The sequence below is a fragment of the Zosterops lateralis genome, assembly GCF_965231275.1.
Source record: "Zosterops lateralis genome assembly, chromosome: 4".
Classification (NCBI taxonomy): domain Eukaryota; kingdom Metazoa; phylum Chordata; class Aves; order Passeriformes; family Zosteropidae; genus Zosterops; species Zosterops lateralis.
Genome location: NC_139765.1, coordinates 48771348 through 48790692, shown reverse-complemented (window position 1 = coordinate 48790692; position 19345 = coordinate 48771348). Strand labels below are relative to the sequence as shown.

The 19345-nt window shown below is 36.1% G+C and overlaps 1 protein-coding gene across 4 annotated transcripts in view; it reads right to left on the bottom strand.

Annotated features, from left to right (window-relative positions):
- MDFIC (MyoD family inhibitor domain containing) overlaps window positions 1–19345 on the bottom strand; it is a 52496-nt gene that overhangs the window by 15663 nt on the left and 17488 nt on the right. For all 4 annotated transcript variants that reach the window (XM_083860382.1, XM_083860384.1, XM_083860383.1 and 1 more), the window contains exon 4: window positions 431–706. In XM_083860382.1, the coding sequence (XP_083716508.1) occupies window positions 431–706 (276 nt within the window). The remainder of the gene's footprint in view (window positions 1–430; window positions 707–19345) is intronic.

The following is a 19345-nucleotide window of genomic DNA, read 5'->3' as shown; positions in this document are numbered from 1 at the left end:
AGGCCTCAGAGCTAGTCAGGATATCAGCTAACAACATTTCAAAAGCAAAGTCTACCCTTATAGAGCCTGCCATTACTGGATTTAAATATTTACTGTGCTTTGAACTAGTAGTAGTTTAATGTTTTTTTTTCTGGTGCATATGTGACAATGTTGACAGGAGTGCCCATCAGCTCAGGATACTAAGTACAGAGACTAAAATATTATCAGATCATGCTGACCAAACACTTGAAAGCAAGAACTCTCCCATTTCTTCCCTTTCCTTCAAATACTTAATATTTTCCTTTGGGAAAGAAGCTTGTCTTTTATCTAATAACTTCTATTTGTTTCTGGAGTCACACTTTTAAATTATTTTCAGTTGATTGTATAATTTTTACTGAGGTTTGGTTGGTCTTTATTCAGTTTGGTTTTTTTAATAATAATATCAGCTTACCTTCTGGTGAAGTACCTGGCTTTTGAGAAAACACAGAGCTTATTTTACTCTTCTTGCTGTTGTTGCTGTTGACTGACAAGGTGGACTGAATTTTTCTGTGCATTTTTTCTGAAACAGGAGATGAAATCTTTCTGTTGTCTGCAGGCATATGCTTGACCCCGTTGTGAATTCCACTTCCATTACTCAGACACACATGGCCATTTTGGATTTTGCCACTTTCTTCCTCACTCCTTTCCAGTGCTGAAGTATTTGGTTGAGGCAAACGTTGAGGTTGTGCTTAAAGTACAAGAAAGAAAGGGTTAATTAAAATTGTAAATTGATAACTGAACACTTTAGGCTAGACTGGGAATGCAACTTTCCTTGCTCTTATTGACCTAAAAACAGACTGACAAGTAAACATTCCCCCATCAAGACCAATAAAGCAAAAATTATCTCTAGATTAAAAATAATTATTAGGTATTCAAAAAAGCACCTCACATGAGGCCTAGATTCCCCGTTTGGCAATGCAAGGAAAGGCTTGCAAGGATCTGTGAACTACACAGAGGGAATAATGAAAGCAATTTGAAGAAAGGGAAGAAGTCAAGACTGGGAATGAATGTAGCAAAACATAAACTTGTATTGAGGAAATCAAATAAATAATGTGTGAAATACACCCAAATGAGAGAAAAAGTGTAGGAGTAAACATATAGACCACATGGGTTAAGATGCAGGCCGTCCAACCTGCCAGCCTTCAGAAAATAACCAGAGTGATGTGGTAGGGGTCCCCTGACACTCAACCATCACCAACCAGTATATTAGAGAAGAACAGGAATATCCAGGTAACTAACAAGTTTGAGCTTCAATTCATGAAGATCGTGTATTACTGAGAAGTATGAAACCAACCAAAATCCAGTTTTATGGAAGAGGTAACCAGAAGGAACATGCATTCAAACACCACAGAGCTGGTGGCAAGCCAGACACCCCCCTCCATATTCTTCAACAAAGAATCATAATTTTAGAAATGGCTGTAATAGGCCAGTTAGGGATTTAATGGAAACACTAAAATGATTAAAGAAAAAAAAAACAAACCTGCCAAGGCAAGAATCTGCAGTGGCCTGGCTAAGTTTCTGAGAGTACATGTTATAAACTCATTCTAAAGAGTAAGCATGAAACTTGGCCATTCTGTGTTGAGCTAATGTATCATAAAGGAGAATATTTGTAACAACATGGAAATGGGATTTCCTATGTATTCTTTAGTCTGTAACTGAAGAAAAGATGCATGATGTTTTTAATGTAAAGCTTCTTAATTAAAAAAGTGGTCTCAATTTAACAATTCTGATTTAGAAAAAAGAATGCAGATTTCATGGGGGAAAACTAATTAAACTGGTAACACAGTAAGACAACAAGATTTCACAATCAAAAAACATCAGCCTAATCACCTCTCCTAATCAAAACATTACTGCATCATGCTTGGACATAAAGAGGTTTTCAGACAGTCCAGTCTTCACCAATTTAAAAATGTTATGTCAAAGAGAAAGTCCACATTCTATTACATACCCGATGGACAAGAAATTAGTGCCAGCAGTAAGGAAAAACAGTGCTGCAGTTCATTCTCTTTATAGATGGTTCATATGCATTTCCTGATGTTTTCACAGTATCAAGGTAAAAATATATATAGATAATTATAGGTAGCTCATTTTAAAAGAAACAACTCCACTGATACTTCAGGTACTAATTAACAAATTTTCCAACAAATACTACTGGGACAAACAGACCAACATGGTCTCTAAAAGGACTCAGGTCTAAATTTGTCTAACAAACCCCCAGTGCTTTTGGTCTATACAGAACACTAACACCATTCTCAGGTTGCTTTCTTCACTATCATAAACTTTTCCAGAATAAACTTCACACAAATCTTAAACCTTATGTTCTGGTCACACTCACAGGCAACAAAGGAATCTTTTTTCATAATAGTTTAAATATGAACAGGTTCATGCTTTTCTTGATATTTTAGTCACTGCTACTAATGTTTTCAGAAAACAGCCTTGACTGCCGAAATTTATCCAGGTCAGAGTAACCCTGCTTGAACCTTCTTGACCAAAGTGATAATTTTCTGATGTAGGAAAGGAAAGTGAGGGCTGGGGGAAGCATTCATGTTTTACACTTGCCAAAGATGTTACAGAGAATACAAAGATCAAAGATCATTCCCTTCCATTACCAGTAGTAACTGCTCAGAAACCTCCAAGCCAACAAATCAGGAGCACACTATCTGAGACCTGAAGAACTAGCTGTTGCCCAAAGGCTTTTTTATTGACAATGCTGAAACTGCTTCTCCTTCAGTTTTGCATTAGTGTTTGTAAAACCTATGAACAGAAGCATAAGAAGGCATTTTCTTCACTTTGGAATTCAATTTGCGCTATTGTGCCTTGAGAGGCTACCTAGAACAGAGGGTAGACTGTTAAAGAAATAAAGTAGGTATTTATTAAAAGGCCTTCAAAGGGTACACGTTAGGCAATACAGGAGCCTGGTGAGGCTATACCCAAGATGGATGACAGATCACAAGCTTTCACACTTTTATAAGTTTTGGTCCATCTACATATTGGGGTTAACGGTCCAATTACAGCTTCAGGTTACAAAGTCCCATCCTCCCAGATTGCTCTCCTAAATTTGCTGTTGTTTATGCCTTTGGGCCTGAGGCTGTAATGGTGTCCTTAGTTCATGGGCTGGAAAAGGATTGTTTTGCTCTAACTAAAGTGTGAGGAGAACTTGCTAACTTTATATGAAGTTCAGAGTTATATACTAATGCAGTAGAGAATCTGGAAAATATGAAAGCTAAAACTTAAGGCATTACTATCTATTTGGTTAACATTTCCAAACTCTCATAAAGGCCTCAAAACAATTTTTTAGGGAATTTTCTCCTATTTGAGTAAGTATTATTGAAGTATACTACGAGGAACCCTTCATATAGATTCTCTTTCCATGTATGTGCAAAATTATTTTTTAAAAAAATTCAATGTTATTCATTCCATTTTAAAAATAGTCAATGTAGACCTAATTACAGTCAAAAATCTTTGCCAATATCAGAAATAAAAATTTACTCTCTAAAATTCAGTGTTTATGTCCACAGCACCCCACAGTTTTATTTTCATTATGCCACTTAAATGCAAATATTGTAATTAAGGAACAGTGGTTTTCATGTTTCATGTAATGTTTCCTCTCCCTGCATTGCCTATGATTCCCTGCTGTGGAGTAGTGCTGTTGTACCAATGAACTAGAATTGCTGGGGAGCAGTTAACCTTCCTCAATAAACAAGCAATAGACTTTTCTAAAAATTCTCTATGTCTGGATGTCAGTTTATAAAACTGACATCTATGACCTAAGCCAATTTAATTGGTGGTGGCAGCTTACAAACTGTTTCTATATTTTGGGGGCTTTGCTACAACACAGTAACTTGACAAAATATCCAAAATTCAATCTTCAAAATCAGGTGCGTTTCTGTCACTGGGGGAACGTCTTGGAAATCTGATCAGTTATAGGTTTTTGTTTTATTATTATTTTCATTAAGAGTTTAGGGACTTTTCTGTGGTTATTTTTTTTTATTTTAATTTTTTATTAAGTAATCCTGTTCCCAAAGTACTCTTACTTGAGTCTTTTAGCATTAACATACAACTTTTTAGCTGACTGGCTTTACAGTATTCACGTGTGATATGCAGGTCAAATCAAAATGGAATAAAACCCCAAATGGATTAGTTATCTCAATTTAAATTTATTTTAACTTTATTGATAATTTTGCACTAGGGAGACTTGAATCTTATGGTTAAAACACACTTGAAACCAATTAGGAACCATATGACCGCATTCTAGCATAAAGAACAAAAGCAATTGACAGTTCCGAGATTAAACCACAACCACTCAGTTTAGAACAGAAATATTTTTACCTTATTTTTTAAAGGTTGTGTATGTCTTAAAAAAAAAAAAAAAAAAAAAAAAAAAAAGGTGTAATATGGAGAACGACACAATGCTTCTTAAAACACAGTGATACCCAGGGACTCTCACTCTCTCTTTAATGATCCACTGCTCTCATTCAGCTGTCTTTCTTTTTTCAAATCTTTACATATGTGACAGCTCTCAAAAGTAGACCATAGACCATCTGGCATTTTCCGAGGTGTAACTTGTGCAAATTCAGCTCTACTGGGAACACAATGCTATCTTCTGCCTGCGTTATAAAAGATACAATAGAATGTAGAACTTATGAGTTGTTTTGAATTATTCATTTTTTGCCTGTATATTCAAGAAATTTTACAAACTCTGCATTTTGTACTACATAATCACATGCGTTAAAGGTACAAAGAAACTTTTTGACACCTCTTTTCTACAGAAAGATGGCATTTTGTTTGATATGTGAACATTCAGTGCCTGTTATATCATTCTAAACAGGCCGTGTGCTGCTACAAAAGATCCCATTTTACACTCTATGTATGAGCAAAAATGTTATTCTTGATATTCACTAACTAATGCAATACACATCAAAATTTCAAATGTGTGTTGGATGAACATTCAGCATCATCAAATCAGGATGGTACTGGTCACTTACTATATGTTAAAGATTTAAGAAAAAAAATCATTCCTCAGACAACATAGAAAAATTGTCATTTCAAACATCTACAATAAGTAGTTTCAAAATGTCCTAAGAAACACCATGCTTTTCAGGTTAATATATTTTTAATCTTTAGCAAAACCAGTAGATTTAAGTCAATATTTTATACGCTGCTAACACTAGTGGATTTTCAATAAGAATGATAAATATTAGATTAATGATTCAATAGACTGAATCTTTTTTGATAGAAAGCTAGCAGATAATAGTAATAACTGCACATGAATCTGCTGCCTGTGGAAAAGCAATAAAAAGGCAATATATTGCTATAGCATGTAATCTATTAGCATGTTTCACACTTCCTTGTCATTGGTTTCCTTGCAAAGCGGGCTTTAGTACAGTAACTTCTGCTGTTATTTAACTGACTTTACACAATAATTTAATTGTAAGGTTACTATCTGGTGAATTCAAGTAGTAAACATTTATTACGGTTTTTGATGGTTTTGAAGTAACTATGCACATTCTCTTTCTGACTGTAAAACCCTTAGCACATTTTAAACGAATATGCACACATATATGCACCCTGACTGCACACTGGTTTTACACCTTGAAAAGTCCCAGCGGTTCTTAAAAGAAAAATTCTGATGCATGCATTTAACAGAAAAATGTATGTCAATAGAGGGAAGCTCTCAACCAAAAGAGAACAGTCTAAGCTATCATTAGGGATTTTAGACAAAACATAAAAACAAACACACACTGAATGCAGACTCCTCTGAGTCAAAGTAAATCAAAAGAAAACATCAGGAGGGAGAGAAGAATTGAGACAGTTAATTAGTAGCCTAATCACATCAAAAGCAATTCCAAGGCAGCTGATACAGACACCCGTGGAGTTTGCTAGTCTGGCCAATGAAAGTGATGGAAAAAATACTTTTCCAGTTCACAGCCTGGGTTATCTGACTACACATCCAGAGAGGTAAGAACAATATTTTTCTTTACGTATGACCCAATAGTTTATGATGACAAATCAGGCCACAGTAACAGTATTTTTGCAGGTGGATGTGGGAAGAATTAAATGCACAACTCCTGGTTGTAAAAACTGTAATAATATTTTCAAATACTGAGAAAATGCAACATATTGTTTCACTTGACAGTGTTCATAACACTTCTCTCTTCCCAAAACAGTTGCAACTACAATAAGAAGATGAGCTTTTTTGGAAATGCAGAGGTCCTGATCGGATCCACTTATACTGGAAATCAAGATCTACACATTGATTTGAGCTGGAAGAACTGTCTGATCTCAGTGGACACTGCTCCTACTCCCTCTGCATGGATCACATGGAACAGATCATATGTAAGGGAGGTAAGAATCAGGCCTCTGATTTTTATCAGTGCTTCTTCAAAACACCAACTTAAGTGTAAAGGGGAGAATAAAGCAGATGACAGTCAAGAATTGCACAGTAAAATAAGGGGCTGCCTGAATTCTAGAGTAAAATCAAGGTGATTCTAAATTACTTCTGGAGAAAACATAAATTCTTTAGATATAAAAGGCAACATTTCCCACTGACTAGCAAAAAATCTTAACTTTTCAAAAATATTATATATTGTATGTGTTACATGCTCAATAATCATAACATTTTAGTGAAACTGGGAGAACTCAAGTATCTCAATCCTTCTCCATGCCCACTTTCTAACTAAATCCTGACTAGTCTCTAATATGATCTTCAAACTACATCAGTAGTTTTTTCTGTCTAGCTATCCAGAATATTAACATTCAGATTACAAGATGTACCTCTGAGTCAACCTCTATGAAGTGGCTTTTGTCAGCAATTATTTTTGAATATTTTCTGGGACATAAATAGCATATACTGCAGCTACCATATCACAGAAGGCATACATTAACTAAATAACAAGGTACCATCAAGGCACCATCTATCTTTTAAAATCATTTTTTTACACTGAATTTTTCATACCATGCTGACTTTACAAAGAAAACAAAGTATCAACTAACAGCATCAACCACTTTTTAGAATTCCTTCTTGTAAGACGTGAGGACATCTTCAAAATGAATACAATATATTATTATGAAACAGGATGTCCTTTGTAATGAAAATACTGTAGTGAAATTGCTGGTATGAGTTTTACAGGACCCACACTGAGAACGCTTTGTTAAAATACGTCTGAGAGCACATCCAGGCAACACCTGGTATAACAGAAACAAGGCTGGCAGGGGACAAAGGGAAAAGACATTTTATCCTGTCAGCTTTCACTTGGTGGAGGGTGGATAAGAATGGCAAATGTGTGCACGTGTGTTTATGGGTTGAGAGGCAACACAAGTGCACAAGACAGTGCCCAGAGTACTCGTATCTGTGCAAAGACACCTGCAGTGCTTTCCTTCCCAAGCGCTGCAGGACTTTACGCACTGTTTGAAGGGTTGCAGGAATTGTATAAAGATGTCTTTGACATACCCAGAGAGATGCAGTTACCATAGGGAAGCAAGAAAAGGCCTGGTAGCCAGGGTTTACAAAGTTGATAAGCATTGCAACTGAAAATATGAAGTGAATTTCTCTATTACAAATTCTACATCCTTCCTGATGTGATTTTGCAAAATCAACAAATGCCCACCAATTTTCTTTAATGACTGCAACAGCAAATTTTAAATCTTTGCTAAACTGAGTAAATCCCCTAACATTTTTAGTTACCTATCTTGCAGCAATTATCTCAGAATCAAAAAAAAAACCCCTTTGGCTTCTAATTAACATTAGATTGTCAGTAAATTATTCTTCTTTATCAAACACACATCGTGCCATCATTAGCGATGTTTTTTCTGAGACTGACAATATTGTCATCTATGATAAACTTTGCAGATGATCTGGGAATTCTTGCTAGATCACAATATAATTAGAAATAAAGATAATTCACATAATGCAGTGATTGTAAAGCTGCACCTACATAAAGTTGAATATATAGGTCTTACTATAGCATAGTTTGTCACTTCTTGAGAACAAACAATAGGAACTCACCACAAAATGCCAAGAGCCAAATAGAAACCAGGGCATTATAGGTAACAGACACTCATACACCTGGGGAATAAATCCCTACATAATGTTGCATTCAAAAGCAGGAAATTTTATTGCAAACTTTCCTCTTGCAACATTTCTGTATCCATTTTTCTTCTCATGCATTCCTGGAAAAGAATTGTACTCTATTTGCTCTTATGTTTCATAGCATTACAGCTATGTACTGCAGTGGTAACACTGGTAACAGACCTGGAATGGCAGGTTTTCTCGTGGTCACCGTTCCAATACTCCTAGGGCATACTTAGGGTCTTTAATAGATTCATTACTGCAGCTAGTTTGTTGTTTGGTTGTTTGCTGTTGTAGCTAGTTTTTGAGCTGTTTTTCTGGCTTTTTTATTTAAGATTCTTTTTTCTTATTTAAGGTGAGAAATTTAGTTATTTTGTGCTGTGTTTTCCACAGAGGTAATTTATTAAGAGGCATCTTCATCTATTTAGGGTTTTGGGGTTTGTTTGATTGGTCATTGTTACATCTTTATAATGCACAGTGGCTTGTAAAACATTAGATATGAGAAGTGAATAACCAATGCATTAAGAATCAGAGAATTAGCTTTTTGCTAATTCTTAAAGTAATGAAATACATCTATTTCTTCAACACAAATAATTAGCGATTTCCTAAATGTGAAGACAGGGTCTGAAATGACAAAAGGCATTAGGAGTGCAATACAATCCATCTCACTGAAGAACAGAATGCTTTGTTTCTGGAGCTCCAATTTTAAAAGAAAGTTTATCAACCACTAAAGGGAATCCAAGCTGTTGGCATGACATTACAGCAGTTAGGCTATTCGTACCTGCTACAACATACAGTAATACCACTGCATAGAGGCACACTGATGTCCCATGGAATTTGACACATAAAGTGTCAAATATTTCAAATATTTGAAACATTTTTGATGCCCCTCACCATTGTGTTACTTGTTCCCAACTAAAGTGAAAAACATCAAAGAGAAGCTACAAACAACAGGATATCACTTGCTGGGTATTGCCTCATAAGCAGCACAGCAGGATGCACCAGACAGGAGAGATAACCTCAATGTCATTAACAGCCCTTACCTAAGCAAGTGCACAAACAGGTCCTCTTGCCTCCAGCACCTCCTGCTCCCTTCCTCAAAACCCCAGCAACCACAGACAAACCAGACTCTGCTTCACCACAGGAAAGAATGTGGGATGGTGAAGCAACAGCTTCTCAGCCAAGCCCATTCACCATTCACCTCTGGGTGAGAAGATACTCTGATTTCAGGTTTATTTTCCTCTGACTATGTGTCCAAGTGTCCAGATGTCAAGATTACAGTGGCCAGCTAAAGTCATACAAAAAAGCCCATATGAACAGGCTGTACTGAACTTAGACGGAAATGCTCGGAATGAGCAATTCCCTTAATGTTCACTGCTCCCTTGATTTCTAGTCCTCTACTCATGTAAGACATAGAATTTCAGAAGATTCTAGAAAGTGTTCCACCTCAAATGTGATCACCTGCTCTCAGTGCACTCTCCTTTGTAATCTCTATAATTTTAATACCCAATACTATTAACAGTACTAACTAACTGCAGAAATCAAAAATAGGAGTGAAAAAATTGTAAAGAGAGGATTATATAAAAAGGTGGCAGGAAAACACAGAACATGGGTACAAATATAGTAATATATAAATAGACAACTGAGCTTTCGATTCCATTGTTGCACTTCTTTTCTCCCTGCTATTCTTTCTTGCAACCTACAGTTGATGCTAAGTTTGGCATTAACTGATACAAAGTACCAGAAAACCAAAGAAAGAAAGAAAGAAAGAAAAAGCACAGCTGCAAGAAAAATGTAACAGGGGAAGCAAATGGACAGTAACTCCAAATAACAGGCTAAAACTTGGGATTTTACATTATTAAAACAATAGCTGGGCAAAAACATCAAAAGAAAAAAGAGAAGATAAGAACCACCCAGAAGAAGACAGCACTGGAGGGGAAGGAGACAAAGAGAAAAAATACATAGTGAGCTGAGCCACTTCACTTCTGTGAGGGCAGAAAAGAGTATGGAAGAAGAAACAAAAAATATTCACAAGTAAAATCCCAGTAGATCTGAAGTATTTGCTACAGATTTTACAAGTAAGAAAATAATTAAATGATAAATCATTAGTTGATAAGCAGGGAAACGTAACAAAGATAAACACTTCATACTTATACAGTGATCAGGTGCTGAAGGCAAAAGTTCCCCTTCTGCTCGAGGTCAGAGAGGATCCTGGAGCCCAGGCAAAAAAAAAAATTAGCCACATTTAGCAATAGCAGTATAATGAAAAATGGAAATTCTCTGTTGGAAATCAGGGTGAGGACTTGAGGTCCACAACAATAACTCTTATGACCCATCTTTTCATAACTGCAGACTTCATAGTTAACAGTGCAATTGCCAGTAGGAGAAAAAATATGTGGAAAAACACAGTAGAGAGAGCATCAAATGTCCACCTGTTTACTGATCCTGAAAAAGAAAAGCGTGAGGAGAAAGAGAAGCAGTAACTATCTGCACAGACAACACCCTGATAAGTTTTAGTCTAATTTATGGATGTTCTTCAGCTGCAGGAATTCCCTTACGGCAAGCAAGGTCTAGCAGCTGAGTACAGAATACCTCTCACCAATCCACCTGCCTTCTATGCCCATGGGCTGGATGAGTGGGGCTTCCCCATCCCAAAGCCCGGGGGACCCCAGGTCACCAAAGGATTTTGAATCACACACAGAACGTCCAGGCAGAGCTACTGTCACCAGTGCTGTCTCATGCTGTACGTCACTAATGCACCAGCTTGGCACCAAGATGACCCAGAAAAGAGAGCTCTTTTTCCACCTTTGAACTAACTCTCTGGTGTACCTTGAAGTGACAAGGCACCATCTAACCCAAAACATTTTTGTGCAAGCTGTACAAGTAAGACTCTTGAGAATATACTTTGAAAAGTGTTCTTATCAGAGTCCTTGAAAAACCTAAATTCTCTTTTTTTTCCTCCCTAGATTCAAAGCCACAAGCAACCATGGACTAAAAGGCTCAATTTCTGTATCAGAGCTCGCTGTTTTTTCCCTTCCCCACCCCACCCCACCCCACCGGCTGTGCAACTTTGACTCAGAAACAGTTGTTTCATATGCTAAGGGAAAAGGCAATAAATATAAACCTTTTTGAATATAAACCTTTTTCAGCTGAGAGCTTTGTGTATTAAATTCAAAACTGAATGCACTCAACATGTAATTATAGTCACCAGTGCTAAGGAAAAAAGGCAAATATTTTTTATTTAACTGCTTATTTATCACATTCTACCAAAATGATCTAGCAAGACCTCTTTCTGACTTGGCTGGAAAAACCCACGCATCCTGGCCAAGTTTTCATAATGACCTCGACTGCATGAATTCAATATAGCAATAAAAAGTAAAGCTAAATGAGATTTTGCCAGTTGTTCACAGGTCCATCCCTTAGAGCAGAGCAAAAGTCAGACTGCTGACTGTGCCTGGTGAAGACTGAACTTCCTCTAAAAATGATGCACTTGGTTTCCTGAAAGGAAGCAAGGCATAAGCTGCTCAAACAATACACAAGAAAACTCTGATATCTGAGCCACACAGTTACAAATCTGTGCTGTTAGAAAAATACAGTGTCACATCAGTGACCAACAGCAACAAGCACAAAAATTCAGGAACAAATGCATTAACTCAATGGGAAAGCGTCAGATTAGGTGAAGAAATAGATAAATTGTTTTAATGGGATAAAATTACCTGTAAAACACTTTTCTTTCATTCCATAACTGAGCTAAAATTCTGATTTTCCACTCTGTTCATGAAACAAGATATAATTCCCTATGAAATTGTTGCACCCAAACGATATTAACAGTAAAATACTAGTTTTTATCTCTAACATGTAGATGGGATTATTCTCATTCCAGCATGTTTAAAAGCATTCATCATTACCTCTAGAGTTGTTTTCCTTCTCTATTAAAAATAGTTCTTTCAACTTAAAAAACTATGCAATTTGACCCACTGAAGTTTATTTGGTTCATCCTTCGTTTAAAAATATTTTTAAGTAGCATTTAAATTTGAATTAGCGCCATGTGTGGAATCAGTGTTCTTGCAACACATTTTGTTGTTTTATTTAAGCCTTTTGTTTTGTATTATTTAGAAGACATACCTCTCTTTATTCACAGAAAAAAAAATCCTTCTGCACATTAATCACAATTACTTTTTTTTAATGGAGTGCAGATACAGCAATAAAATCTGTGCTGTGTCAGTATTATTTACAATACTGAAAAATGGCCACTTATACATTTTAAAAATATTTTGCTACAAGTTTTTACAATAAGCTGAAGGATTTCAAGAAAAGGCATGGTATTTTAAGTGAAAACATTAGAATTTAGCTACTTTCTTTTTGTCCTTTTACAGTTTAAGAGCTTTAAAAAGTCACAGCTGACACAGCAAGCCTCTCTTACCCACGAAGATCGAACGTATAGCATACGATAGACAGCAAACATATGAAACAAAACTGACCTTCCCTTGCTGCTTACCCAAGCCTTCAGCCACACACTCACAGCATTCACAGCACCACCAGCAACAGCAGCACCCTACAGGCTGTGATGGGTGAGCCAAAGTGCTGCCTGCTGCATCCCCTGGGCTGTGCAGCTGTTCCCTGCCCCACATACATTGCAGCCTTCCTTCTTGCACCTCCTGGCCCCAAACAAAAACACTTAGGAAACCACTCAAACAACTGCTACGGGGACAGAACTACACTGGTTTTAATACTACCATACTCACTCTTCTGAAGAGTTCTGGTAATCTGCCATTTTATCTGCCATTTGGAATTAATTCCAGCAGCCTTTTCTTTCATGTTCCTTCAGTATAACTGGCTACATTTTATTGTGCCATAGCATTTTCTGAGGCTCCTAGAACTAACTAATTCACAATGGAATATTTCTCTACTACCTGTTATTTAATTAGCATCATGATAATTTAGCCAAAATTCCCATTTCTGTCCAACGCAGTACAGAGACGCCAAACTACTCAAAAATCACCAATATTTTATTTTTAAATACATCCTTTTTATTGGCTTTCTGAATTTTCAGTCTTTAACTTTCTGCTTTTGTCAGTAGCTGCAAACTAAGACCAGGTTAATTTTTTTTTATTTCATGAAAATTAAATCTCACATAATCACATGGTTCTAGAAGCTGAGTTTCATAGTGTGTTGTAAAATTTAACAGCTGGGGGTTTTGCCTGAATTGCACAGTATTTTTACAAAATGTTTAATTCACTGTTAGTTCTCCAATAGTCAGATTTCTCATACCAACAAGAAGGTTCATTGCTACTTAAAAACCAGTTTAAATGTTGATGTTAACACATAGATGCTGACACAGGTTTTTGTACTGAAGCACTTTAAAATACTTCTAGTCAGACTCTAAGCACAACCTTACTGTCATTACTTAAAGATTTGTCATTATAGTCAAGAAATAAGCAGGGAAGCAAAGGACTGTTCAAGCAAGCAAACGGACTAGCAAACAAGAAAAATAGGAAAAAGGATCATTAGAGAAAATTTTGTAAACAGAAAAGAGAAAAATGTCTTGGCATCAGAATTATTATAAGGACAGGTCAGTCTTTATCCTTTTACTTTATAAGGCAAATATGGGAAAGAGAATAGGGAATAATTTATTAAAAATGGGAACAATCCTTCAGCATTCTTCCAACTTTGATTCCAGCATATCTTGATACACATCCTTTACTTTCTTCCAAAATTACCCTGAATTCTAAAGAGGTTTTTTTAAAATCAATACTTTGAAGTGCCATTCCATTATAGCCATCGTGAAATGCACTTCTATGTCTAAGTTTTGAAAGTAAAGTGTATTATTCTATCAAAACCTTCCCTGTGCTATCAAACAAGTCTTCTCTCCTTTTCCATAAGGACCTGCTTCAAAAAAATTCAACAAAATATTAATAATGAGACCTGAACTTCTTGCCCTATTCCAACTATCACAGCAGAATCCCTGGTGTGGATGCTGAGTTGATAACGAACAAAAGCTCTGTTCAAGGAGGGAGCACAGCACAGCAAATGGGATCTCGCTGTTCTTCTGAAAATGCTACAGTAGCAGATGTTCTGTAATAACACAAACAGTCAAAACCAAATAGTGATTTACTTAAAACTGAGTCTGTCAACTAAATTGTAAGAAAAAGATTCCTCATGCATAACACTATGCTACAAATAAGAATCAGAAAGTCAAGTGGACAGAGAAGTATATCAAGTAACAGTCAAAGGAGTGGAACAAGAAGAGGAATGGATAAAAAACAGATACCTTTGACCAGAATTCCTCCTTTAAAAAGTTTTGTGAGGTTTTTTTTTTTTTCCCTTCCATATTTCCAAAGTTAAATACTGTCTTATTTGTTGTAAATACAAAACTCACACTAGTTTCAAGTTTCCAGGATTTGATCCAGCACAGAACAGCTTACAGAAGGGCTGTAAACAAGGCTCTCACAAAGCACAGAGATCTTTACAGCTACTGTAATGTATACTGTCAATTACTTCAGAGCAGGATTAGGGTACAGTCTCACTGAATGATCTATTACTGTATAAAAATATTTAGCAATACTGACTTTACATTATAAATATGATAGACTCATCACTAAAAAGTCATCACACAGTTAAAAAAAAATATTAAAGTAGATAAATACTTCCCAAAGTCATAGTTACAAAGTAAGCTGTGAAATACTAAATGAGATCGTGTAATTTGATAAAATCACCTATAAGAAAAGTACATGTACACTATCCAAAGCTAGCTCTGTATCCCACCTCACCATCCAAACATTTTTCTGCATCACCTCACCTCAGTGAATAACTGAGGTTGATCCCTCAGAGAAGTTTCTTCAGGCAGGTTAATCCCAAATCTTCTCACCAAAACTTAGTTTCTTTCATTTTGAAATTCAAGCAAAAAGAGTATTGTTCACTGATCTCCTGTATTGCTAAACTGTACAGACCTAAAAGATGTTCCATTCTAGTTTGACACTGCTCTTAAAGGTAGTTCTAGTCAGTATAATCTTTCATTGCTTTTCTGTCAAAATGTGAATTTTATTTCAACTTGCAACTTATGAAATATAGTCCAAATATGCACCTGTCCTACTGAAGGGAGGAGCCTGGGAAAGGTAGATGCTTTCTACCTGGCTAAGAAGTTTTATTTTTGAAGATGTACTTCAGAGTTACCTGTACCTGAAGACAGAATTGCTCCTGATCTTCCAAAGAACAGGCAAGTAGTTTATGCTGTCTCTCAGCAGCATGCCCTGAAGGTCAAATCTGACTCATAGAGCATTTTTCCATAGGTTTGCCTAACAGTTTGCTCTACTTGACTTCTCTCAAAAGCAAACTTCTTAACATTTTATGCAAACATTATCCAACCTTAGTCTGAGTTATAAATCAATAAAACTCACTAAAATCTGAGGAACCTTTGCAACAGGAAGTAGTCTCTTAGCTGAAATTCTACTGTAATTAACATTAGCATTGCTAATTTTTCTCCAAACAAGTGTCATAATATTTATAGTTCAAAGAGAAAACATGATAATTGAGATACTGCATAGAATTTGAGGGAAGGAATTTTAGAAGTAACATTTAAGCCTCTGGACCTCATGGGTCCAGACAAACTCAGAATTTGAAAAGTTCTTGTGTTAAGATGTATTAGTTTGCATTTTGTAATCACAAACTTCAAGAGCAGTCTCCACACAAAAATATTTCTCACACAGCACAAACTACAGTTCATTCAAAAAGAGTTACGGCTCAGGTAGCAAATAATTAATCATTCTCTTAAATCAAGCCTCAATATATCTGGAGGCCTGCTTCATCAGTAAAATGATTTTAAAAAATTGGTATTAGAAATAGCCTGAGTGACCACAGCTGTTTAACATTTTAATGTTTTTTAAAAGGCTCCTCCAGGTTTGGATTATGAAGAATTTTTTTAAGAGAAAACAGAAAACCACACCACAAGACACCAATAGGTCACAGGCTCCTGTTTTTCCTTGTCTTTTATAAAAATACCTTCAGGGAAAGGTACTTGTGGGTTCTTTTGCACTATAGATATCATATTATCAGAATGCATAGGAAGTAAGCAATATTCAGACTTCTCTTTCCTCTATGTAGCTGTATAAAGAAGAAAAATGGTTAACTATGATTACTTAGCTAAGGCCTATCCTGTGACCATGAGGCCCTCCTCCTCTTTTACTTTTTTATCAGTAAATAAAAAATTCAAAAATATATAAAACTATTTTGACTCTTAATTTTTGAAGAATTCATTTATTTTTATGTAAATGCACAGTACTATGTAAATACACAGTACTACCTCTGAGCTGTATAAACCTACTCCATGCTTTTAACATCCATGAGAGCAAATACAAAATTAAATCTAAAATGAGAAAAAAAAGGACTTTTGCAATGGTTTACATTCATGACATTTTTGCCAGCAGGCAGGTTCCTAAAAGTATGCCTGAGATAATGACACTTTCTTTCACTTCATAATTTGGTGTTTTCTTTGGTAAATATGGCTAACTAACTACTGTTAGTACTGAAAACAGAAGACTAAAACCACACTGACGCATTTGTAGTATAATATTTCACATAGAATGCAGTCAAGAGTTTTATTATTCTTGCTTTTTAGGGAACAAGCAAACTCTACTTTTTCCCCTATATGAGGAACTAATCAGAAAAAGAATGTAACTATACAGTCATAACAGCATGATTAATTCTGAGACAGTACCAATACAACACAGGAAAATATTCTGAAATTAAGATAGAATTTACTTCAGGCCCAAACACAGCAAGCACAGTAATCTTCATGTTACTGAAAGAATTTCACCTTTATCTGGTACTGATGATTACTCCCATCCAAACTTCCTCAGCCTCAGACCATAAATTCAGATAACATTTTGAGAGTCAGAAGTAAAATAAAACAGAAACTAAAAGGCTCCAAGTAATTCTGGCTGTTAGTGATATGCAGAATACGTACATATATCTATCTTATGGCCATCTGGAACAGTTTAAAGTTCTCACTGAAGTTTGACTACTGTTCTGTAAATGGATCAACAACAGCAAGAAGTTTATTTCTTGACGTGGAGTGACAACATACCAATTCCTCATCTACCTCAGTCCATCATTAGCTGCATTTCCTTACAGCATTCAACGTGGAGTTGAAGGGAAGAGGATGTACATAAAACATAAGCAGCTCAGTTTACAAGGGACCACTAACTTCAGCAACACTCGGGTCATTTCCCAGTGACTGCTGTAAACACAGAATCCCACAGGATCAATTAGGTTGGAAAAGTCTTCTGAGATCATTGAGTTCAACTTATGACAAAACACCACCATGTCAACTAGATTGTGGCACCAAGTGACACGTGCAGTCTTCCCTTAAATACCTCCAGGGATGGTAACTCCACTACCCCCCTGGGCAGTACATTCCAACATCTGATCATCCTTTCTGTGAAGAAATACTTCCAGATGACCAACCTAGACCTCCCCTGACACAGCTTGAGACTGGGTTCTTTTGTCCTGGGAGGAGAGACCAACCCCCACCTGGCCACAACCTCCTTTCAGGCAGTTGTGGAGAGTAAGAAGGTCTCCTCTGAGCCTCTTTTTCTCCAGGCTAACACCAAAGGCCCAGCCAGACTCAGAAGACTGTAACGATAATGGTACAGCTACCTGTGAAAATCCCTCTCTACCCAGGAGAAGGTAAAATGAAAATCAAAGGGAAAGGCTTTGATTGTGCAACTCACCAGGCCCCTCAATAGGCCTGAGAAGTTTTTTGAAGACTTTTGGAGCAGCTGTAGTAAGAGAATTGCCACATCAGGGGAGAAAAAGAAGCAACACAGGCTAGTTCTCTGCTGGGGAGAGGATTAGAAAATCTCTCGGAGAGGAGTTCTCAGGGAAGACCTGTACTCCTCTATTACATCTACTAGCCAGATTTGTCAAAGATTAATCTTTTTTTAAAGAAGGTTCTAAATATCAAATACTGTGCTGCTGTATAAATATTGAACTGATTAAGTTTTGCTCATTCATAGGTTAACAGATTTTTATACCTGGGTCTATTTGGAACATTGTACATAAATCACTTCTCTAACTAATAGAATACACCTTTCAAACTCAGTAATATATTTTGAATAATTTCCATTAATCTATTCTGCACAATTTCTGTAGTCACACACTGTTATGCTGCAAGAAGACTGTATCTGTCATACCTTCTAGCTTTGAAAAGAACCATTTAAGTTAACTCAAGCACTTTGCACTATTTTATAGACAGAATAAACAGGAACCTCTGAAATCACAGTAATTATAAGATGACTATGCATCATAGAACATCTAAGAAAAGATATCTGGATTAATATCAAACAAAATAAAGACTTCTAACAGCAGATTATCTACTTCTTGTCAGAAAGAAAAACAAACCCAAACACAAACAGCATAACATAAACTAGAGAAATCATTCACTTAGAAAGACAAAGAAAGGAATCTCCAAATCTTAAAATTAAATAAATAATCATGTTAGGTAAAAATGTCAACATAAAATATAAAAAACAAAAAGATAAAAATATCTAGGTATTTATTCCAGAAGAATATAGTAAATAAAATTTACATGGCAACAAGACTATGTAAGATTGTTTGATCCCCATAGAGCTGAAAGAAGCATCCCTTTCCCTGAAGAACTACTCTTATCAGAAGGGTGTTCCATGGAGGAGAAAGAGACAATTGAAGCTAGAAAATGATGGATAGCAATGACCTTTCTATCTGTAAAACATGGGCATATTTTAGGTATTTAATCTTCAGAATTGGATTATTATTAATCAATTATTCATGACAATTTGAATCTATGGTAGATGTTTTTTGTTTTCTTAAATATCACATAGCTAAGGTTCTGCTTGAGAACTGGAAAGGAGATTAAATCCTCACCAGCAAATAGTGTTGAAGACTGACATTTTATTCCCTCCTAAACATTCCTTTCCCTGCATAGCAACACACATTGAAGATAACCTAGCGCCCTCTGAAAAATCCTGCCTAAATATTCTAAAACCCATCTTTATAGACTTTTCTTTATCTAAGAGGGAAAAAAAAAATCCCATACCTCTTCCAGAGAACAAAGCAGAGCATTGTGGTAACACAGAGCAGCAAAAACTGCTATGGCTTCATTCCTATAGACACAGGTTACCCTGCTGCATGTTTAACATACACTCCTCCTCACTTGCCAACAGTGAGTGATAACAGAGGCAGAACCACTCTGTTATGGGCCACCAGACCATACAATGAAAATAA